Source organism: Anguilla rostrata, chromosome 9 (assembly GCF_018555375.3).
Source record: "Anguilla rostrata isolate EN2019 chromosome 9, ASM1855537v3, whole genome shotgun sequence".
Classification (NCBI taxonomy): domain Eukaryota; kingdom Metazoa; phylum Chordata; class Actinopteri; order Anguilliformes; family Anguillidae; genus Anguilla; species Anguilla rostrata.
Window position 1 is genome coordinate 35,359,968 of NC_057941.1, and position 24,808 is coordinate 35,384,775.

Sequence of the window (24,808 nt, forward strand, 5' to 3'; positions counted from 1 at the left end):
CCCTCTCGTCTCTTCTCTTCTCTCCTCTCTCTCCTCCCCTCCCTCTCCCTCACCCCCCCGGGTTACATTAAGCATGATGTGGCGTTCACAGGCTCTCTAACCCACAATCTTAGATTTTCACATATTTATCCATTCATGCAGCTGGGTGCCGAGGGCAAAAAGTCCATGCTAACCGGGGTAATTCAAACACACTGGAAAAGAACCGCACTGTAACCAGCGTGCCACGCTATTGGCTGGTATTATGGCCTGCCGTGCTATTGGCTGGTATGGCATGCTGGCTTGCAGAGCTGGTTGGCCACTGGCGCTTGTTAACATGCACTGAGTGTAGTGTAGGCATTAGCGTAGCCAGCGCTCGTGATCTGCAGGGGAATGTAGAGTTCTTAATTAGCTGCTGTCAATGCGCAATTTAAATCTTATTTATTCATTTATTTTTTAACTGAAGCTCACATCCCAAGCTTGCCGGATTCTGTCCGTAAGGCACGGATGTAGATTCCTGGAGGGATCCCGGAATGGGATCCCGTGTGACATAGCTCAGGAGGTAAGAGCGGTTGTCTGGCAGTCGGAGGGTTACCGGTTCGATTCCCGCCCTGGGCATGTCGAAGTGTCCCTGAGCAAGACACCTAACCCCTAACTGCTCTGGTGAATGAGAGGCATCAATTATGAAGCGCTTTGGATAAAAGCGCTATATAAATGCAGTCCATTTACCATTTATCCCCCCCCCAACTTTGGGAGGATTTGTATTGGTATATGTGGCGTGCTATTATTACACTCCTATTATATACGTTAGCCTCATTCCTTACACTTTTTACTGCAGCGAATGAGCTATAATGTGAGACCTTTAGACCTCCCCCAAGGAGCCGACATAAATGCAATTTAATGCAATTTGAAATGATAGATGCGCTAGCTTCATTGCGGTAGCGGTTTGTTTGACTTTGTTAAAATAGAATGGCTGTCGTGACCATTAAAAAGGAAATGCTCATCAAAATGTGTGAGCAGAGTGGCGGTTGCTTCGCCCGTTCCATTTTCTCCGTCTTTAGTTTCAAAGCCTGCTTCCAGAAGGCCATCGCACTCCCAAAAAAGTATCCCCCTTCACGGCTCTACACTCACATTTTCACACGTACTCCTAAGTAGAAAAATCTAGCACACTAATATATCTCTGATAGTAGATGCACTCATGAATTATTTTTCCTGTTTGGACACATTTAGTTTCGCAAGTGCCCCCCCCCCCCCCGTCCCACTGGGAGCAGCTGGCCTATAAGGGCGGGGATGGGGGGCTGAAATTCGACACTGTTTACAGGCACACCTGTGGAAATTCAGCCAGAACCGCTCAGGTTCTGAACGGCCCGGACCTGGACTATCACAGCCTGGGAGAACGGGCCCCGCCCCGCCCCCCCGGCCGGGGCTAAATTTAGCCGAGGTGAATAATTGCAGCCTTCACGGGGCTGCTCGAGGCATGACGCACAGATAAGGGGAGGGGGGGAGGGGGGGAGGGGGGTGGGCGGGCGGTACCATGAAACTGAGCAGTCAGCAGGTACGCCACTTACGCTCTCGCTCTCACTCTCGCTATCGCTCTCTCTCTCTCTCGCTTTCTCACTCTCTCGCTCTCGCTCTCTCTCACTGTGTCTCTGGTTCTTCATATCTCTCTCTCTGTCGCCCTGCAGCCGCCCACGGTTCTTCATCCTTCCTCTTTCTCTGCGCCGTGTGGGTGGTTGCTCTGTGTTCGTCACTTGTGGTTACGGAGGATCTGTTGCAGGCCAGGAGGGAAGCCGCTCTCTATGGGACCCTCGTGCGTGTGTCCTGGGTTCTGTAGCTGTTCACTATAGTGCATATGGGCACTCGTGCGTGTGTCCTGGGTTCTGTAGCTGTTCACTATAGTGCATATGGGCACTCGTGCGTGTGTCCTGGGTTCTGTAGCTGTTCACTATAGTGCATATGGGCACTCGTGCGTGTGTCCTGGGTTCCATAGCTGTTCACTATAGTGCATATGGGCACTCGTGCGTGTTCCGGGTTCGTAGCTGTTCACTATAGGCATATGGGCACTCGTGCGTGTGTCCTGGGTTCTATAGCTGTTCACTATAGTGCATATGGGCACTCGTGAGTGTGTCCTGGGTTCCATAGCTGTTCACTATAGTGCATATGGGCACTCGTGCGTGTGTCCTTTGGTTCCATAGCTGTTCACTATAGTGCATATGGGCACTCGTGAGTGTGTCCTGGGTTCCATAGCTGTTCACTATAGTGCATATGGGCACTCGTGAGTGTGTCCTGGGTTCTGTAGCTGTTCACTATAGTGCATATGGGCACTCGTGCGTGTGTCCTGGGTTCCATAGCTGTTCACTATAGTGCATATGGGCACTCGTGAGTGTGTCCTGGGTTCCATAGCTGTTCACTATAGCGCATATGGGCACTCGTGCGTGTGTCCTGGGTTCTGTAGCTGTTCACTATAGCGCATATGGGCACTCGTGCAGGTTCCAGGTTCCGTGGCTGTTCACTATAGTGCATATGGGCACTCGTGCAGGTTCCAGGTTCCGTGGCTGTTCACTATAGCGCATATGGGCACTCGTGCGTGTGTCCTGGGTTCTGTAGCTGTTCACTATAGCGCATATGGGCACTCGTGCGTGTGTCCTGGGTTCTGTAGCTGTTCACTATAGTGCATATGGGCACTTGTGCGTGTGTCCTGGGTTCCATAGCTGTTCACTATAGTGCATATGGGCACTCGTGAGTGTGTCCTGGGTTCCATAGCTGTTCACTATAGTGCATATGGGCACTCGTGAGTGTGTCCTGGGTTCCATAGCTGTTCACTATAGTGCATATGGGCACTCGCCAGGTTCCAGGTTCTGTAGCTGTTCACTATAGTGCATATGGGCACTCGTGCGTAAGTCCTGGATTCTGCAGCCATATCAGCTGCCATATATCAGCTGGCCAATCAAGCTTCTGTTTGTGGGGTCTGTGTGTTCCATGCATACAGCTGGATGTTTACAGAAACTGTTTGGGTAAAACACACTTTTAAAGGGTATTGCTGGTATTAGTGGCCTTTGGATCGGAAAGCCATGTTCCTCCCTGCCCTCCCTCCACCACACGTACACACGCACACGCACACACCCACATGCAGACACACTCACACATACACACATGCACATGCAGACACACACACACACACACACACACACAGCCTTTCCCCACTGTTCTCATGCCACCCTAGCTCACACAGCCCCTGTAGGGGATAAGCCCGTTGGGTGAAGACAGCCGCTGAATTTAGCCTCCTGGGCTGCGTGATGAGAAGGATCCCTACGTGCATGGTGGTCCTGTCCCGGCAGGGGGTAGGGGAGGCTATGTCTACCCCCTAGAGTGCTCACCCCCTCAAATTCCAGCCCCTGTCTCAAGGTCTCTTCAGGGACAACTCGGTACCCATGAACACCGGCCCCTTAGGGGTCCAACCAGAATGATAGGAGGCAGAGGTTTAGATCCTATAATCTACTGGTCGGCTCTGTTTGTTTCTTTGTTTATTTTCAGGGGGCCTTGTGTTGAAAGTGCGGGCTCGTATTTTTTTTTGGTGGGGAGTGAGGAAGGGATTTTTGTGTTGATAGAGAATCTCCACAGAATAAGTTGATGGTGACCCTGAGCGACCCCAGGTCCTGTCTGAATGCGCGTCAAACCCTGGGCTTTCCTGTATGCGGTGCGCAGGTTCTTAGGTCTCAGCAGGGTTATCACTGGTGTGCTGTTTGCTGCAACTCAGCAGATGACAGGAAGTGATCTTGTTTGCCGTGTTGGCAGGGAAATGATTCTGAAGCTTGTAGGCTTTTCCTCTGTGCTTCAGCACAGCGGGGGGCCCTGGGGCCTCGACGTGAGGCCTGCGCTCTTATCTGTGGGGGGCAGCCCGCTTGGCTTCCCGCCCAAAAATGGATGAGGTCGTTTCGGAAGCGACTCTTTCTCAAAGCGCTCTCTTGTCCGTGTTTGGGGCGGGGTGGGGGGCGTGAGAGTCGCTGGTGTGCGCTCTGATGATCGCATGAGGGCAGAAATGAGGAGCAGTGAGAGTGTAGCTCAGGTAACAGACCTACCAACCCCCCACCCCCACCCTGTTTAACAAAGCGCAAAGAAATCTCACTGAACAATGTGCTCTCAAATGAACACAAATACCTACAGGCACTCTCTCTCTCTCGCACACACGCTTTGCTCACACAAGCAAGCATGCGCACATACACACACACACATGCACACACTCCTTCGCTCACGCACACTCGCGCACACACACGTCCCTACAGACTGGAGAGATGTATTGCTGTTTCCTAATGGAGCTTATTGGCTGTGTTGGCAGGCCCATGTTGGCCGCGGTGGAGGGGGGGGGGGGGGGCGGGGAAGGGGGGGGCAGGGCAGCCCCCACTACTTTCATGCCAGTTGATTTGTTTATGTCCCTCGTAACTGACAGCTTCTGCTGACTCAGTTTCCGTTCCTGCATTAGCTTACATTTCAGTGGTAATTAAAGAGGTTCCCCATGGTATCGCACACGGAAATAGCCCGGGGCTTCTTAGAGCCAAAATGGCTGACAGTAGGAGCGCAGTTCTCAATGCATTGCACGTTATGATAAATTGAATCTGCTAAGTGTTAAACCAGAAGACGCCACATTGTAAATCTGTTTACTTGCAGCAGTAAATGAAATAAGTGACCCTCATGTGGCAAAGGTGGAGGTTCAATGTTGTAAATAAAAGTGGAATGGACATCAAAGCAAACTGACGTTCTTGACTCTTGAAACGACTGCAAACCAGTCCAGTCATGTGAAGGGTTAAAGTGGTGTCACCGAGCAGTGTCATTGTCCCCTTAAAAAACAGCACCGAGGCAATGGCACCTTTACTGGTGTAGTCTCGCACACAGTCACGAAGGCACGGATTTCACAGCGTGCATAAATCTACCACTGCGTAATGGAGGTTCATTTATTTATTGTAAATTTTTTTCCTGAATTTTGGCTGGAAGGTTTCGGGCAGAGAAGGTCTGCTAGCTGACAGGCTGTTTCTCTTACAGGCTGCTGGCTGACAGGTTGCTAGGTGACAGGCTATTTGTGACAGGCTATTTGTGACAGGCTGTTTCTCTTACAGGCTGCTGGCTGACAGGTTGCTAGGTGACAGGCTATTTGTGACAGGCTGTTTCTCTTACAGGCTGCTGGCTGACAGGTTGCTAGGTGACAGACTGTTTGTGACAGGCTGTTTTTCTTACAGGCTGCTGGCTGACAGGTTGCTAGGTGACAGGCTGTTTGTGACAGGTTGTTTTTCTTACAGGCTGCTGGCTGACAGGTTGCTAGGTGACAGGCTGTTTGTGACAGGTTGTTTTTCTTACAGGCTGCTGGCTGACAGGTTGCTAGGTGACAGGCTGTTTTTCTTACAGGCTGCTGGCTGACAGGTTGCTAGGTGACAGGCTGTTTGTGACAGGCTGTTTTTCTTGCAGGCTACATCCTGAGTTTGGTGCTCCTGACTCTGCCCCGGCAGCACCTGGTCCAGCTGTACCTGTACGTGCTCACTGCCCTGCTGCTATTCGCCGGCCACCAGGTCTCCAGGTATGAACCCCAGCGGGAGGGGTGTGGGGGTCATGAGGCGTCATCATGCCCCGCCCTGTTCTGTCCCCTCCTCCAGAGACACAAGTTTGTTAGCTGTCCTGTTAGCTGTCACCTGCCCTGCGGTCACGATCGTGCTCCCCGTGCTCCCCCGTCCCCTGGAGAGGGGGTGGGGATTGCACTTCCACGGGACGTCATTCCGTTCGTGACCTATCGGAGGAGGACGCTGAGACGAGTCCAAATCCGTGTCCCTGTATAACCGGGACTGCAGCGTTTGATGAAGGAAGCGTTTTGTTCTGATGGATCGGGTTCGAGCAGCCCTTCCTAAGCAGTGCGAGTTTGTGATAGAGCTGCAGTGTTACTGTTCCGGACAGGGCAGGACAGGACAGGGTGTTTAGTCAGAGATTAAAACACCCCTCCTAGATCTCCGCTCCCTCTAATGTGGCTAGGGTCGCCGGTCCCGCACTCCCTGATGAAAACCTCTCAGGTGTGCAAAAGCCATTAGGAGAGACTCGTAACTCACCGGTCCCGGTGCTGCATTGGGTCGCAGGGAGAACCCTCTTTTTCCAGGGTCTATCGCCGTAATGTCCCCCAAAACTTCCGTGCCCACTCCCCCCCCCGAGCATGATTACATGTGCTTTCTGTAGGCCATGCCATTGGGCAGCGAAACACAACCGTGGTCAAGGTTAGGACACGGTTTGTAGGTCGATGGGGTATTCTGTTTGGTTGCTGTGAATGAGGAATTCTTACTCCATATATCCCATCATGCACTTCAACTCACCTTGTGGCAGACAAGTGCGCTCCGACCTATAGTTCCCGGGGACTTGGGGGGTTGGGGCTAAAAGACTTCCATACCCAGAATTGCCAGAGCTGCAACATCCTGTCAGCGACTCCCAGATTTGCTCTGGCAAATTTGCTTTTGACTGGTTTGTTTGAGTCTGCAGGACTTGTGAAGAAGCCCAAACGTTCCTCTCCACTAATATCCTAAAGATCTACTAATAATCTACGACAATTCGTAAGAATGCAACTTTATCATCTCAGTCCGTGACACAAATTTCTTGGGGTTCTTCGATCGTTGAGACATCTGAAGCGGAGCAGTCCTACATTCCTGTCCGCAGAAGCGAGTGGGAGGGGCTTGTGTGTCCGTTGGTAACTGGCGTGGATTTTAAACAGCCCTCAGTCCGAGGCTCTGGCACGTTTGCTGAACAGCTCATCAATATGCTTAAAACAGATGCGCTTTCTCCAAGGAGACCTGCCTTAAATATTCCCCGTCTGACAGCCACTCGTGTGAATAATTCAGAAGGGTTCTCTCTCTCTCTCTCACACACACACTCAGTATCTCTTATTTTTTTCTCTCTGTCTTTCAATCTCTCAGTCTTTCTCTGTCCCTTTCTCCTTCTTCTCTCTGTTTAGTAATAAGATAGTGATAGTGTTAAAATAAAGGGGAATCAAATGTCTATCTCTCTTTCTCCCTCTTTTGTCTCTCTTCTCTCTCCCTCCATTCTCTCCTTTTTCTCTCAGTATCTCTTTTCCTCTGTCTCTCTCTCTTGTGATCTCCCTCTCTCTCTCTCTCTCTCCCTCTCTGTCGTTATCTTCCCCCCTCTCTCTCTCTCTCCCTTTCTCTCTCTCTCCCTCTTCGTCGTTATCTTCCTCTCTCTCTGCCTCATCTCCCTTTCTCTCTCTCGTTATCTCTCTCTCACTCTCTCTCCCTCCCTCCCTCCCTCTCTCTATCTCTCTCTCGCGCTGGAGAGAGGAAGACGCTGTTGGCTCTTTGCGAAAGCGCTGACGTTTCACTCTAAGCGGCCGTGAGATGTAGTATCTTTGGCTTGTGTTTGCGCTTTCCAGAACAAGCAGACATCTTGTAATTAAATTGCCTCTCTGTGCTTACAGAGGTGCCCCAGGGCTGCTCCCTCGGATCCATCCACAAGTTGGCCGCTCTGCTGCTCGTTTGACACGAGAGCTAATTGGGGCTTGAAGTTAATCAGGAGTTTTCCCAGAAAAGCACTCTGTTACTGAAGCACGGGGGAATTGATTAGTCGGCCGGCTGACGCTGGAGTTAGGGGTGTTTCCAGGGCTGCTTTGTAAATGTTTGGGAAGGCCAAGCAAACTCTGTTGCGGAGATTTATTTTCTCCTTGAACCCACCTGAGGTGCTTTTTTTAAAAACGGCTTCGCAGTCCAGCTGGAACGAGCCTGAGAGCCTGGAGTGTGTATTTGTGCAAGCTTGGAATGCTGTCATTATCTGACCGTGCGCTGAACTCTCAGGGGGACTGCTGAGTTTCTCTGGGCCCAGTCAGGCTGAAGCAGATTTGTGTGTGTTTTTGCGTTACAGATGTGACTGCCGCGTTGGAGCTGTGGTACGTGTGATCATGTTATGGATTATAATGTATTATTTGGGTTTTTTTTTCAGGGATTATGTTCGCGGCGAGCTGGATTCCGGGTATGAGGGTCCCCTGTACCTGGAGCCCCTGTCCATGAACCGCTTCACCACAGCGCTGATTGGTACGCTGTTGTCCCACACCTGAAACTGTCCTGTCCCACACCTGTCTTACACCTGAAACTGTCCTGTCCCACACCTGTCTTACACCTGAACCTGTCCTGTCCCACACCTGAAACTGTCCTGTGTCACGCCTGAAACTGTCCTGTGTCACACCTGAAACTGTCCTGTCCCACACCTGAAACTGTCCTGTCCCACACCTGAAACTGTCCTGTCCCACACCTGAAACTGTCCTGTCCCTCACCTGAAACTGTCCTGTCCCACACCTGTCTTACACCTGAACCTGTCCTGTCCCACACCTGAACCTGTCCTGTCCCACACCTGAAACTGTCCTGTCCCCACCTGTCTACCTGAACTGTCCTGTCACACCTGAACCTGTCCTGTCCCACACCTGAAACTGTCCTGTCCCACACCTGAAACTGTCCTGTCCCACACCTGTCTTACACCTGAACCTGTCCTGTCCCACACCTGAACCTGTCCTGTCCCACACCTGAAACTGTCCTGTCCCACACCTGAACCTGTCCTGTCCCACACCTGAAACTGTCCTGTCCCACACCTGAAACTGTCCTGTCCCACACCTGAGATGCATTTGTCATGTTCCCCATTTTCATCTCTTTTCCGTCTGAATCTCAGCCATCCCCACACCCGAATCCCACCTGTCGCACATGCAAACCCCACCTCCCGTTCAGAATATGAAGCGCTCTCTGATTGGCTCCCATCCTTCAGCAGCAGGGATCCGATTGGCTCGGTCTCATTTCTATGCGAAGCGCAGCTCAGAAGTAAGGGGTGGTTTGGTTTCCACGGCCGTCAGCACTTTTCTCCCAGAGTTCACTTCAGAACCGTTTCTGTTCTCCCCAAACAGTGGAGCCTGTGTCTCTCCCCGCTCGGGCTGGGCACCTCCGCCTCGGCTGGGCACCTCCACCCCGGCTGGGCCCCTCTGTTCGGGCTGGGCCCCTCTGTTCGGGCTGGGCCCCTCCGTTCGGGCTGGGCCCCTCCGCGCGGGCTGGGCCCCTCCGTTCGGGCTGGGCCCCTCCGTTCGGGCTGGGCCGCCCCTCCGTTCGGGCTGGGCCCCTCCGTTCGGGCTGGGCCCCTCCGCTCTCTAATTAACAGTGTGGGCAGCGGCGATGAACTCGATGTGCTCATTTAAATTCTGCTGCGCTCTACTGATGTTATTCACATTCATTTATTCCACCCCCACCCCCACCACCCCCCAAACTGCACTCATTTTGAAGAGCTATTACATAAAGCACTCCCCTTTGACTCTTTCCCTCTCTCCCTCTCCCCCTTTCTTATTTTATATCAGTCTATTTCTCTTTTTATCTATCTCTATCTCCAATTCAAATCAGATTTATTGGCATGACGTATATAGATACATATTGCCAGATATCTCCCTCTCCCTCCTTCTGTCTCTGTCGCTCTCTCTTTCTGTCTCTCCCTTTTTTTGTTTGTCCTGATGTTGTGTATGTTGTGCAGGGGTTGATTTTGGATGGAGGAGGTGCTGGTGGTTTTGTGTTGCTGCTTGCTGTAAGGGTGTGTTTGTGTGTGCTCAGTAGCTGAATGGGGAGGGGCGGTGGCAGTAACTGGACCTCGGTGTGTTTTCGGCATGTGAGTGATGCGTGCGTGCGTGCTGACCCACGTTCGCATGCATATCTGCCCTCAGGACGTTGGGCGGATTCCGCGCTGAAGGTTACTCCTCTAAAGTTTCAGGAAAACAAGGAGAAATGCGCCTCCTTTGTCAGTCAGAGCTGGTAGTTCCTCTGCCCTCTCTGGTCTGGCCTCCTGGTTACTGCCGATGTGAGTTAGAAGAGAGACCCCTATGGAAAAGTGTCCTGTAGGTCATTTTTCCATTGTAGAAATGTGACCCCGCCTTACAGAAAAGTGACCCCACTGATAAAATGTGAATATTTATTCAATTTTATAACCTTTCAGTTGTTTTTATGCTATGGAAAATTGACCACAATTCCAAAAACCTACATGACAATACATGGGTCATTTTTCTGTGCTATGGAAAGTTGACCCCAATGCCAAAAACCTGCAATACATAGGTCATTTTTCCCTGGGGGGTTTACTTTTGTACACTAGAAAAATGTCCTGGGAGGGGTTGTTTTTTTTCTACGTAGACCTTCAGATCACTTTTCCATGGGGTCCGATTTCTGTATGACGCCTGTTGATAGGTCAGTGTTGGATCAATTTCAGAGAATGATGACATTCTTTTTACACAACGCTTTTCATAGACTTTCCTTTATCCTGTTAAAGAAGGGGATTGCATTGCCTTAAGGACATTTTGAGGTGTCTGTTGCTACACTTTCATATTCGAACAGTATTTCATCCGTTTAGAACTAAGAAATATTTAAAGGTGTGCTGCCCGTGTCTGAGGAACAGGCCTTTGTACGTTTCCTGCTGTGATTTCTCAGATCCTGTTAGATCACGTGTTATAACAGATTGGTTAGTGTCTCTGTCTTTTCATGTCACCCAGTGTCTGCTTGCGTGTTGTAGTCAGGCCGCGACAAATCTTATTTGAGACGCCGTAGTTATTTATTCATTTTTTTAAAGCGAGGACTTCTCTGGATTTTCTTCTGGAATCCTCTAGGAGTTTGTACTCACGCTGAAGTCATCGTTCGCTGCCTCGCGGATCGAGTCCGCAGATGTGCTCACCGTTTCCGGTCTCTCTTTATAACCGCGGTGCGTCCCGGCGTGTGCTGTGCGCTTGTGTCTGGCTCTCGCAGTTTAGTGGCGCGGTTGGAGGACTCCTGGGTCCGATCTCCAGATCGTTTGAGTGTGCCTGAGTGTAATGTCCTGTAGTGTTCACTTTAGGGCCACTTCAGAGCTCTTTGAGGAACCTCCGTTTCGCCAGAAACTCTCAGTCACTATGGAAACCAAACATTTGACTTTCCAACTTGGTACAGCTGAGGACTTCCACTCACTGCTGTTATTTGGCAACTATTTGTTTTAATTTTTCAACGCCAAGGTGGTGTTAAGAGCATTTGTTGAGATTATATTTGTGTAAATTCCGTAGTTAAGCATTTGTTGAGATTTGTGTAAATGTGGTTGTTAAAGGTATTGTTTGTTTGTGCTCGACCTGATTGATTGTGAATGTCTGATTGAGGCCCTCCCCTGTAATTATTGAATCATTTTTGATGGAGCCTGTGTTGTGAAGCCTGATGGCCCTCCCTCTCCTGTACAGTTTTGTATTGAAGATATTATTTGATGCCGCTCGCCCTGATTGATTGAGAATGCCTGATTGAGGCTCCTCCCTCTCCTGTACAGTTCTGTATTGAAGATATTATTTGATGGCGCTTGCCCTGATTGATTGAGAATGCCTGATTGAGGCTCCTCCCCCTCTCGTGTTCTGTTCCAGGCCAGCTGGTCGTGTGCACGCTCTGCTCCTGCGTCATGCAGACCAAGCAGATCTGGCTGTTCTCTGCTCACCTGCTCCCCCTAGTGGCCCGGCTGTGCCTGGTCCCCCTGGAGACCATCGTCTTCATCAACCGCTTCGCCATGATCTTCACCGGCCTGGAGGTGCTCTACTTCCTGGCGTCCAACCTGCTGGTGCCCTACAACCTGGCCAAAACCGCCTACCGCGAGCTGGTGCAGGTAAGACGCCCGCACTCCTCGCCAACACCAACTGGTAAGGATCGCTGTCCCGTTGTGCGGCCAATGGTGCGCTGAGCTTCGCCTCGTGGGCTGCTGGGAGTTTTTGGGCATTAGCGAGCTGCATTAGCACTTAGCGCTGACCCGCTTCCAGTATAAGAGCTGGACTGGCTCAGGCTGCTGTGCATTGAGAGTTCAATAATCACCGTCCCTGATGGAGAGAACAGAACGCCCCCCCACCCCATTCAGGATCACGCTCCCTCGTGATAGTCAAACACTGCCCTCTGTCACCGCTACAAGACTGCCTCCTCCTTCCTGAGTAGCTAAGAGCACCAAAACTGTACGACTGTTCTCCTGTGTACTTGTATCCCCGTCTGTTCTTTATTTGTTTGTTCTTAAGTTAAACTTTTATTCCTTCCTTTGTCTCAGTCTGTCACGCTTCCCCCTGCTTAGTGTATGTTTGGGCCTTTTGCCGTGCGTGTGTGCTGTCGGTGATGCTACCGCTTCCCACGCTGTTTGACATTTCTGTGAAGTGCTTTGGGCAGCTGAATGAAAGGCAGTGAAATGGGTAGAGACTCTAGACGAATGCCGTTGGGAGTGCGGGACCCTGTGTTTGGCTGTTTTTGTTTTCTTCTCTGTGTCCTGCTCAGGAACCTGTTCCCCTGGGGGTCCCCCCGGGGGACTGGTGTCAGATCCGTGAAGTTTTGGGCTGCAGATGTGCTGATGACTGACAGGCTTCTCTCTCTCCCTCCTTCCCTTTCACTCTTTCCCCCTCCCTCTCCTTCCCTCTCTCTCCCTCCCTCCTTCCCTCCCTATTGCTCACCCTCCCTCCCCTTATCTCTCCCTCCTTCCCTGTTGCTCTCCCCCTCACTCTCCCTCCCTTCCTGTTGCTCTCCCGCTCTCTCACTCCCTCCCCCTCTCCCTTTCTCCTACTCACTCCTTCCTTTCCCTCCTTCCCCCTCTCTCTCCATTTCTCCCTGTTGCTCACCTTCTCCTCCTCTCCCCCCCCCCCCCCCCTCCCCTCCTCCCTCTCCCTCCCCTCCTCCCTCCTGTGCAGGTAGTGGAGGTGTATGGTCTCCTGGCCCTGGGCATGTCGCTGTGGAACCAGCTGGTGCTGCCCGTGCTCTTCATGTGTTTCTGGCTGGTGCTGTTCGCCCTGCAGATCTACTCCTACTTCAGCACCCGCGACCAGCCCACATCCCGCGAGAGGCTGCTCTTCCTCTTCCTCACCAGGTCAGGGCGCTGTGTAGAGTGTGGTTGTAGTGTGTTTTATTGAGATGCATGTGGTTGCAGTGTGTTGTATTGAGGTGTTTGTTGTTATTGTGTGTTGTATTGAGGTGTATGTTGTAGTGTGTTGTATTGAGGTGTATGTTGTTGTAGTGTGTTGGATTTCGAGGTGTAGTTTGTTGTGGTGTGTTGTGTTGAGGTGTATGTTGTTGTAGCGTGTTGTATTGAGGTATATGTTGCTGTAGTGTGTTGTATTGAGGTGTGTGTTGTAGTGTGTTGTATTGAGATTAATGTTGTAGTGTGTTGTATTGAGATATATGTTGCAGTGTGTTATGTTGAGGTGTATGTTGTAGTCTGTTGTATTGAGGTGTATGTTCCTGTAATGCATTGTATTAAGGTGTATGTTGCTGTAGTGCGTTGTATTGAGGTGTATGTTGCTGTAGTGTGTTGTATTTAGGTGTATGTTGTATGATGTGTGTTGTATTGATGTTTGTTGTAGTATCGTGTATGTTGTTGTAGTGTGTTGTTGTATTGAGGTTAGTGTATGTTCCTTAGTATGTTGTTGTATTGAGTGTATGTTGTAGTATGTGTGTTATTGAGGTGTTGTTGTATTTATGTTCGTGTAGTATTGATTAGGTGTTGTTTAGTGTTGTTGTATAGGTAGTTGTGTGTGTTGTATTGAGGTGTATGTTGTAGTATGTTCCTATATTGATGTGTGTGTTGTATTGATGTATGTTGTAGTAGTGTGTTGTTGTATTGAGGTGTATGTTATAGTGTGTTGTACTGAGGTGTGTGTTCTTCCTGCAGTATTGCGGAGTGCTGCAGCACGCCGTACTCCCTGCTGGGCCTGGTGTTCACCGTCTCCTTCGTGGCGCTGGGCGTGCTCACGCTATGCAAGTTCTACCTGCAGGGCTACCGCGCTTTCATGAACGACAACACCATGCACCGGTGAGCGGCCTGACCGATTAGCTCACGCTAACAATCACAATGGAGAAATAACATGCCCTGTATTTGAAACTGCTTGCCTAACTTGTGTTGTGTTGTTGATTTCAAGTAAAGCAGGGGGTCCTCAATCTTATCCTGAAAGGGTCAGTGTAGGTGCAAGCTTTTGTTCCAACCAAGTAGTTACACACCTGAGTCCACTAATCAACCACTAGAGTCTTTGCTATGTACTTTGATAAGTAGAATCAGGTGTGTTACTGCTTGGTTGGAACAAAAGCCTGCACCCACACCAGCCCTTTCTGGATAAGATTTAAAACCCCTGAAGTAAAGCATTCAACTGCGTTTGTGCAAGAGAAGGTGTGTTTGTGCCCTTTCGAGCAGAGAATTTATGATGGAAGTATGAATAAAGCACTCTGCTCTCGCATATTTCCCAACTCCCTTTCTCTTTTTCCCTCTCCCCCTCTCTCCCCGTCCCACCCTCTCTCTCCTTCTCACTCCTTCTGCCTCCCTCTCTCCTTCTCCCACCCTCTGTCTCCCTCTCCCTCCCTCTCCGTTTCTCTCCCTCCCTCTCTCCTTCCCTCTCTCCCTCCCTCTTTCTCTCTGACAGGGGGATGACGGAGGGCATCACTCTGCTGATCCTGGCGGTACAGACGGGGCTCATTGAGTTGCAGGTCATCCACAGAGCCTTCCTCCTCAGCATCATCCTCTTCATCGTGGTGGCGTCCATCCTGCAGTCCATGCTGGAGATCGCAGACCCCATCGTGCTAGCGCTGGGGGCGTCTCGGGACAAGTAAGCCCCCCCCCCCCCCCCCCGAATCTGGACCCCAGCAAGGGCCACTATCCACTTGAATCTAAATCCCACCTGGGAAATTTACTGGGTTGTTTTTAAGTTAATTCCGTAATTGTCTAAATAATCCAGTACCCCCAATAACTGTTCTTCTGTCGGGACTTCTTTCCATTTCACCACTGAAAAGTATCACTCCACACACGATTCTGTCTCTCTCGCTTCAGTTTTTGCCCCTGGATTATTTATGTGATGACGTGGCTGCATACTTTTTTTCATTTCTCAGAGAATCCATCGTCGTACTTATGCTGGCGTTGCTCATGGTGACAAGCCCCAATTTCCACAGATCATCAGGAAAACTGGAAACTTTTAAATACTTTTAAAAGTTAAAATGCTTTTAATATTTGAACTGAGACTATAACGGTCAGGCCTGAAACGTATAAGCGCTGTGATCTCGTTTCTCTTGATGCTAACAAGCTAACACTGAGCCACTGATGCACACCCCACATTCAGGTCAATCAAAGCCAGAATTTTCCCAAATTCCGTGGTGCATCTGTTCCTCAGGAGCGCCTGCGGGAACGCCGTGGAATTCTGCACAGCGGCCATGTTGGAATAATGGCTCGCATTCGGAAAATGTCATTAAGATGATGGACCAACCCAGTCATTACTGTTCTATATAAAACTATCATTATGGGATTTAACTGGAGTCCCGTTTAAGCACATTGTGAAGCTGTTTGAATGTGGGTTTTTGTCCACTGATTCCCATATCTATATAGATAGACAGAAGTTCTCACTGGAAGAAATAAAGTAAAGAGTACTTTAACATAAAAATGAGTAAAAAACAAACAAAAGCGGTGAGCGTTTGGTGCAACCTCTTTGGGTTATACACATTGTTAGTTGAGATGAGCTTCCATCCTTCACTGTAAACTGCTTTTGGACTGAAAGGTTTTGTATAAATGCAGTCAGTAATTAAATCGGTCAAGTGATAACAGCATGCATTTTTACAACAAGGAGGTATTACCCATTTATGAACTAGTTTACAAGCCTCTAAAGCCTATCCAGTTAAGTAAAGGATAAATAATTTATTTTACTTGAATGAAATTGTCTTTAAGAGACCTCAAATATGAACCAAGAGGCTGCTGCTTACAAGTTAGGCTCCTTAATCGCAATCATGAATCTTCAGCTGCCTAATTTGGCCCATTACCGTCAAGGACTGATAAGTTGCTCCAGCCCTCTCTAGTCTGCCAGAGGAACAGAAAGATGAGATTTTATGAGGTGTGGAAGTTTCCAGACTGAAGGAACCCCCAGCAGTGTCTGCTCTTCTGCATTACAGAGCTTGCCACAGCCCCAAAGCGCCCATTTTATCTGTTTATCTGGGGGTAGTCTTTCTTTCTTTCTCTCGATCCGTCTTTTCCCTCACTCGCTCCGTTTGTAATCTTGCCCTCTCTCTCTCTTCTGTCCCTCCTCTATCGTTTCCTATGTTTGTCGAAGGTTCCCTCCCTTCCTCCCTTTCTTGTGTATTTCACAGTGCGTATTTCCCAGAGTTTATATTCTTAATTGTGTAACAGTGAAACGATTGTACAGTTAAACAAAGAAAAAAAACCCTGCAAAAAACAGCAACAGCAAAACGAAGTAGTTAAAAGTAAAAATGAAAAAAGTATCCTTAATTATACAGATAACAGGTTTGGCTTTTTCCCAGGTTGTGGAAGGTGGTAAATGATTTATTTTCCTGTTAAAACAGAACTTTGTTTTCTTGGCGATTTTGTTCCAGGCGGGGTTAGGACTGTATTCCAGGCAGGGTGTGTAAGTGTTGGGGCTGTGTGTGTGTTCAGGCAGGGTGTGTAAGTGTTGGGGCTGTGTGTGTTCAGGCTGGGTTAGTAAGTGTTGGGGCTGACTGTGTGTGTGCTCTGTGTTACAGGAGCCTGTGGAAGCACTTCCGGGCTGTCTCCCTGTGTCTGTTCCTGTTGGTGTTCCCGGCCTACATGGCCTACATGATCTGCCAGTTCTTCCACATGGACTTCTGGCTCCTAATAATCATCTCCTCCAGCATCCTCACCTCCCTGCAGGTAAAGCCATCTCTGTACAGGACTGTACTGTATAACACACACAGCCATCTCTTTACAGTACAGTGTTGTATAACCCATACAATCATCACCGCACAGTACTGTATTACTTATACAGCCATCGCTGTACAGTACTGTACTGTATAACACATACAGCCATCGCTGTACAGTACTGTATAACACATACAGCCATCGCTGTACAGTACTGTATAACACACACAGCCATCTCTTTACAGTACAGTGTTGTATAACCCATACAATCATCACCGCACAGTACTGTATTACTTATACAGCCATCGCTGTACAGTACTGTATAACACATACAGCCATCTCTGTACAGTACTGTATAACACATACAGCCATCTCTGTACAGTACTGTATAACACATACAGCCATCGCTGTACAGTACTGTACTGTATAACACATACAGCCAACGCTGTACAGTACTGTATAACACATACAGCCATCTCTGTACAGTGCAGTACTGTATAACCCATACAGCCGTCTCTACAGTACAGTACTGTATAACTTACACTGCCATCTCTGCAGTACAGTACTGTATAACACATACAGCCATCTCTGTACAGTACTGTACTGTATAACACATACAGCCATCTCTGCAGTACAGTACTGTATAGCACATACAGCCATCTCTGTACAGTGCAGTACTGTATAACACATACAGCCATCGCTGTACAGTACTGTATAACACATACAGCCATCTCTGTACAGTACTGTACTGTATAACACATACAGCCATCTCTGCAGTACAGTACTGTATAGCACATACAGCCATCTCTGTACAGTGCAGTACTGTATAACACATACAGCCATCGCTGTACAGTACTGTATAACACATACAGCCATCTCTGTACAGTACTGTATTGCATAACACATACAGCCATCTTTGTAAAGTACAGTACTGTATAACACATACAGCCATCTCTTTACAGTACAGTACTGTATAACACATACAGCCTTCTCTTTACAGTACTGTACTGTATAACACATACAGCCTTCTCTTTACAGTACTGCACAACCCATACAACCATCTCTCTACAGTACAGTACTGTATAACTTACACAGCCATCTCTACAGTACTGTATAACACATACAGCCATCTCTGTATAGTACTGTACTGCATAACACATACAGCCATCACTGTATAGTACTGTACTGCATAACACATACAGCCATCTCTGTACGGTACAGTACTGTATAACACATACAGCCATCACTGTATAGTACTGTACTGCATAACACATACAGCCATCACTGTATAGTACTGTACTGCATAACACATACAGCCATCACTGTACAGTACTGTACTGCATAACACATACAGCCATCACTGTATAGTACTGTACTGCATAACACATACAGCCATCACTGTATAGTACTGTACTGCATAACACATACAGCCATCACTGTATAGTACTGTACTGCATAACACATACAGCCATCACTGTATAGTACTGTACTGTATTACTTATACAGCCATCGCTGTACAGTACTGTACTGTATAACACATACAGCCATCACTGTATAGTACTGTACTGCATAACACATACAGCCATCTCTGTACGGTACAGTACTATATAACCTAGACAGCCATCTCTGTACTTCTCTTCCGAGTACTGGCCAAACATAGACAATGGGACCCTTCGTGCACAAGCAATGACTCGAGCTGGACAGTATATGTTCTGCCCAGTACACAGCAGGTGAATGGCAAGCTATTATAGTGACTGAGAAGCATTTTAGCCAATGAAATTACGTTCCTAATGGTGTATAGTTTGTTAGTCTTGCACGAAAGGACACGCGTTGTTTTTCCTGCGTAAACAAACCATAATCTTGTCCGTGGACATGCCAAAACGTTACGTACTAGCAAGAAAAGTTCTTGAGGCTTTATTAAGGCTTGTGTGTTTCTAAACCCAACAACCCACCCAGAAGCATCTGTATCCATTAGGAAAAAAATCACCTTTTAGGTGAGAAAAAACTTCCCCTGTGTTTGAGCTTCTGTTACTTTTTTAGAAATATTTAGAGCAATTCTGACTCTTGGAAGACAAATTCTCAAGGGTTATCATTCAGAAGACACCAGGATTACGCCTGTAGTCAAAAGGGTTCAAGAATAGTAACCATTTTATTTTTGACATGTCATTTTCAGGCTTGTGTTAAAAAAGGGAACGACACAGAAGGGGTTAACAAGCTAACTTAATATCAAACGGTGCATAATCGTTATATTAAAGTTGCGGTTATACCATAAATTATCCTTTAGGTTAAAAAACAATTAACAATCGGAACAAGAAAACTTCTCTCTTGAGGAATATCTCTGATTTACCTCAGAATATTTCTTCGGAGTCCTCCTTGTCAGTCGTCAGTAATGTTTCGTCTCCCTCTGGCTTGATGAAGCAGGCCCTAAAGATGTCACTCGCGTTTGAAAGATTAGGCTGGAGCTCTGAGCGGCCTGCCGGGTGTTTGAAGTGGTTTATAGGCGGCGAGCGGCGCCTTGAATTAATCCCCGAGTTTAACAGGGAGCCGATAGGGCGGTCTAAGAAAAGACTCTGCGCTGAATGGGCAGCCAATGGGGAAGCTGCTTTCTGTACTGATAGGAGCTGCTGCAATGTGGAATCTGATAAAAACAGAGATTTCCTACTGCTTCTGATCCAGGGGGCCCCCCACCCAGGCCTCAAAGGCATCCAGAGGACCCCCATAATAAGCTAAAGGGGCTGTTCACCCTAAAATAAAATACAGGTATATTTTCACTTACCTGGAGTACCATCTATCCATCCAGATAAATTTGTCAAATCTCAGAGCCGAATCTGCTGAGCTAACCCTGACATGCAGACCTCATGAACCAGGTGCTCCCAAGTCACGCCTAACCCTCGACCGACATCGACAGGAGTTAAAACATCTGAAGACAACCCCTGCTAAGAGCGCTGCACACGCTAGCTACAAATGACGGGATTTATTGACTGGGTCTCTTACTACAATGTCAAGATATTTAAAATGATCAATGCATATAGGGAAACTAAATATACATCTCGTTGAGGGCTACCTACAATGAACTTCACATGATGTCAGCTCCCTGTCCTCACGAATAATCCATTAATTTTATTCATTTATGCAAGATAGGCATAACATGTTAGGCCTACAAATCTACTACTGTACATATCATCATTCTTAAGTTTCAAACATGTTGAATTAAAAACATCATCTGGCTAAAAACATCTCATATCCCTTTTTCTTGAAAGACAGACTTCTGTGTTATGGTTAATATGCTGATTGTGATCTGATTATAAGCCTATCCATATAATAGAACCACCACAACTCAGTCATGTTGATCGTTTGTTTTCGTGAACGGCCGAATGGTGCGTCGCTTTAAATGTTGCTGCCGCAAGGAATTGTGGGACAGCATTATCTCCTTTCCTTTCGTAAAGGATGTCCAGTGTACTGTATGCTAAAGGAGATAAGAAAGGAAGCATTGAAGCACCTTTCCTTACCATTTAGAGAATTCGGCCAGCTTTGGCCGCAACTTAGATACTTCTGGGTCATTTCACTCAGTTAGGAACCTTCCTAAGCAAAAAAGACTATTCGAACGCAGCCCAAGTTTGCCAAAAACTTGCATATGAAAAACTCAATAGCAACATCTCTTTCCAAATATAATGACATGGTTACTCACAAACATCCATGGAACTTGTGCACGGTTTCATCGAAAATTACTTTCTGCCACAGTACACCAACTGTGTGTATCCGCACACAAAGTCTCAGTCAACACACACCAGTATTCTGGGGCGCTGTGTCAGCATGGTTTTGAAGCATGGTTTGGACATTGTTATTATGGCAGTGTTGTGCCAGGGTTCTGTGCAGTGCTACCCACAGAACCCCGGTGGGGAACTGAAGCCTTCTCTCTCCTTCCCTCTCTCTCTCTCTCTCCCCCCCTCTCCCTCCCTCCCTCCCTCTCTCTCTCTCTCTCTCCCCCCCTCTCTCTCCCTCCCTCCCTCTCTCTCTGCAGGTGCTGGGCACGCTTCTGATCTACGTGCTCTTCATGGTGGAGGAGTTCCGCAAAGAGCCGGTGGAGAACATGGACGACGTCATCTACTACGTGAACGGCACGTACCGGCTGCTGGAGTTCCTGGTGGCGCTGTGCGTGGTGGCGTACGGCGTGTCGGAGACGGTGTTCGGCGAGTGGACGGTGATGGGCTCCACCATCATCTTCATCCACTCGTACTACAACGTGTGGCTGCGCGCCCAGCTGGGCTGGCAGAGCTTCCTGCTGCGCCGCGACGCCGTCAACAAGATCAAGAGCATGCCCACCGCCACCAGCCTGCAGCTGCAGAGGCACAACGACATCTGCGCCATCTGCTACCAGGTGAGTGTGTGTGTGTGTGTGTGTGTGTGTGTGTGTGTGTGTGAGAGAGAGAGAGAGTGTGTGTGTGTGTGAGAGAGTGTGTGTGTGTGTGTGTGGTGTGTGTGAGAGAGAGAGGTGTGTGTGTGTGGAGAGAGAGAGGTGGTGTGTGAGAGTGTGTGTGTATGAGAGAGGTGTGTGTGTGTGGAGGAGAGAGTGTGTGTGTGTGTGAGTGAGAGAGTGTGTGTGTGTGTGTGTGTGTGTGTGGAGAGAGTGTGTGTGTGTGTGTGTGTGTGAGTGAGAGAGTGTGTGTGTGTGTGTGTGTGTGAGAGAGAGAGAGTGTGTGTGTGTGTGTGTGTGTGTGTGTGTGAGAGAGAGAGTGTGTGTGTGTGTGTGTGTGTTGCTTCATAAAAAACGTTTCTCCAGGGCTCTGAGTCCCTCTGCTGGTCATAAAGAGAATGACTGAGGACAGGGAGCCTGAAGCCTTGCGTTTATTTATAGGCTGTTGCAGTGCAGCAGTGAGCCGTGGAAGTGTTTTTGTTCCTTTGATACGGGCTGTATAATGGAAGCTTTAAGCGGTGTGTGTTCTGAGCTGTGTTCTGTCCCCCCCCCAGGACATGAAGACTGCTGTAATGACTCCCTGTAGTCATTTCTTCCACGCTGGCTGTCTGAAGAAGTGGCTGTATGTGCAGGAGACCTGTCCCCTCTGCCACAGCCAGCTGAAGGGCCAGTCGCAGCCCATCTCTGCCGCCGTGCCCGCCCAGGAGGCCCCACAGCCAGCCAATCGGGAGCAAGCGGAGGCGGGGCCCGCCGAGCCGTTGCCACACGATGCGCCGTTGGGGGTCGCGGACGTTTCCGGAAAGGGTGGTGTGGACACGGAGGCGGAGCCTCGCTCCCTGGGCTCTAATGTCGCTGAGCAACCTGGCGGGGATCCGTCTCCAGTCCCGTCCCTTTCTCCCCACCCCCCTGACCTTGACCAATCGGATCAGGGGGGCGGGGAAAGGCTGGGCTCCTCTGTGTTAGAGTGCCAGGGAGGTTCAAGCGGGTTGCCTCTGCTTACCCCTCCCCCTCCCCCTGCCCCTCCTCCTCCCGCTGCCCCTGTGGTTCTCTCCGACCCCACTCTCTCGCTCACTGATAGGGGGTCCATCAGCAGCCAATCGGCTGAGCTTGTGGGGGCAGGCCCAGCAGCCTGTTAGCCAATAAGCAGAACTCTCTGGAAGGGCTGTTGCTAGGTAACGGATGACGCACACCCCTTACACCCCCCCAGCCCCCTTTATCCCAACACCATCACCATCCTGCATCATTCTCCAGAACCATGGCTGCCCTGTGACCCCGCCATCAAGGTTTGAGTCGGTTCTGTACTGACTGGAAATCCCTTCGGTTCAAATCAAATGTGATGATGCGTACGACTGGGAGTGGGCGGTCCTTACTGACACGGACTCTGGGTGGAGCCTTTGGCCCCGCCCACTGAAAATACCTTGCTGAAACTCGATGCACCTGTTACTCGCTAGACACAAGCGCCACTGTGTACTGTAATTGACAATGCATGTAGGACCAGTACTGTATTTTTCAGGCGAAGAGTTAAGAGTTTAAGGTCCATTTAATCGTGTGGTTGGATGTGTGGAGTAGAAAAATGGCTGGAACTTAATCAGAAGCTGGAGGGAGCAATCGTAACTTTTTAGGAAATTTGCTGATTTGACCCAGACTCTTTTTGGCACCTCATTACCCTAACCCCACCCCATTTGCCCCTCCATCATCTTCTGCCCCCCCCCCCCACATTTTGTTGCAAATCCATAACATCCTCTCCTGGCCACAGCACTCTCTTCATTCCGATGCAGCACCCTCTCCAGGCATCTGCACTCCTTTCTGTAATATAACGCCCTCTGCTGGCCACTGTACTCCTGTCTTTATAATGCAGTGCTTTCCCCTGGTACCAAAACTCCAGTCTTAATTCCGGAGTCCCTCTCCCGGCCAGTGCGCCCACTCGCTCTGCAGCGCCCCCTCCTGGCTGCATGTTCCCCCGTGTTCGCGTGTTCCAATTAAAATAAGATCCCTTCGCTATGACTGTTAAAATAAGCTTGCGTCAAAGAGGGGAGAACGCAGTCCCGTGGTGGATGTTGTGAATTAGCGGTTCAAACTTGAGAGAAATGTGACAAGAGCACTTGATGTAGAAGCTTTAAGCACGCTTAGGCTCGCACGTCGTCAGTCTTGTAGAAGTTTTACTTTCTCCTCCGTTGGTTTTTTAAAATACGTAGCTTATTTGTTAACGTCACCGCTTTTGCACTAATGTATTTCATAGCAATGCTCCAAAGTTGTCTTGTCAGGTACCAAATATTTTGGCGTGTATGTATGAGGAAAGCAAACTATATATAAATGTTTGTATATATATATACATGCATCTATATTAAAAAAAGGAGTTTTTGATATATCAAACAGTGTTAAAGCAGCACTAGGCAATGTGAAACGGACTCCCGCTTGTGTGTACACTGTGGTGCCCTCTACTGGTAAAAGTGTGAAAAGCGGTTGACCGCGGATTAAGAACTGGTGCTTGCACGTGAATAACTAGTACCGAATTTACTTCAACAGTATTATTTGGCATTGATTGCGTCTGTGACGATGAATACATGTAACATGTATGAAGTAACTCAGCAGATGCCATTTCTTAATTATTTTGTAGCGACTTGATAGCTTTTGCACATGTTTTCTGGAAGAGAAAATAGCTCTGTAGAAATTGTACATCTTATCATGGCGTCTTTAGATTAAAAAAAAAACATTTTAACATGAGACCTATATTCTTAAATGAATTGATTTTTTTTTCTTCCTTTGACATGATGGGGAAACTGTGTTCAAAATTACGTTCTATTTTTTCCCCTTCTCTTTTTTTTAAAGACGAAATGAAGATGAGACCTGTTGTTCTGTGAATGCTGAACTCCAAATTTCGTTGGAGATCAGTGAGGAAATTTGCCCAGGGGACTCATTTTTATCTCACAAAACTGAATGTCTAAAATAAAATTAAAAAACTGAATTTTAACCAGTTTTCTTGAGGTCTTTCCTTTGGTCTTTGCACATGCAAAAGGTGTGTCTGTTTGTGTGTATATATGTGTCTGTGTCTGTATGTATTTTTTGCACACACACACACACGCACGCATGCACACACAAACACACACAAACATACTCCTTTTCCAAGACCAGTACAAATGTATTTATATGTACTTTTGTGTAAGGAGAGGATAACATCACACCATAGCTTTACATTGGCAGCTTGTAACATATTGAGCGGCAGTGTAGTATAATGGGTAAGGAGTTGGTCTTGTAACTTTGTATCGTTGTACCCTTGAGCAAGGTACTTAACCTGCTTTGCTTCAGTATATATCCAGTTGTATAATTGGATGCAATGTAAGTCGCTCTTGATAAGAGCGTCTGCTAAATGCCTGTAATGTTATATAATGAGGGAGATTAGGTTACATTAGTCGCCAGCCCAAGTTAATTAATTGTCAAGCAATGTACTTCGCTGACAGTCTGAACTAGAGCCTGGCCGATGCCAGATTTTTGGGTCCGATGCCGATCCCGATTTTGGAGAGTCCTAGCCCACCGATTACCGATGTTTTGACCGATATTTTGTCAAAAAGTGCAACATTTTCAAATCAATTGGAAAAACCTTTATTTTATTAAAGTGTCTATATTTAAGAACATTTAACTTATAAGCAAACAAATAAAAATAAACACACAAAGCTTTTTAGATTAAAAAATGTAAAAGATGATATTAAATTAAATATATTAACACCATCTTTAAGTGTGTGAAATCAAAATAACTCCACACCT

General features: G+C 48.2%; 1 protein-coding gene across 3 annotated transcripts in view; it reads left to right on the forward strand.

Annotated features, from left to right (window-relative positions):
- Positions 1-24,017, forward strand: part of LOC135263679 (RING finger protein 145-like) — a 32,417-nt gene extending 8,400 nt beyond the window's left edge. For all 3 annotated transcript variants that reach the window (XM_064351986.1, XM_064351987.1, XM_064351988.1), the window contains 9 exons: positions 5,434-5,542; positions 7,948-8,039; positions 11,393-11,628; positions 12,683-12,858; positions 13,660-13,800; positions 14,402-14,584; positions 16,497-16,644; positions 20,654-21,010; positions 21,601-24,017. In XM_064351986.1, the coding sequence (XP_064208056.1) occupies positions 5,434-5,542; positions 7,948-8,039; positions 11,393-11,628; positions 12,683-12,858; positions 13,660-13,800; positions 14,402-14,584; positions 16,497-16,644; positions 20,654-21,010; positions 21,601-22,182 (2,024 nt within the window). In that variant the 3' untranslated portion in view covers positions 22,183-24,017. The remainder of the gene's footprint in view (positions 1-5,433; positions 5,543-7,947; positions 8,040-11,392; positions 11,629-12,682; positions 12,859-13,659; positions 13,801-14,401; positions 14,585-16,496; positions 16,645-20,653; positions 21,011-21,600) is intronic.
- The last annotated feature ends 791 nt before the right edge of the window (positions 24,018-24,808 follow it).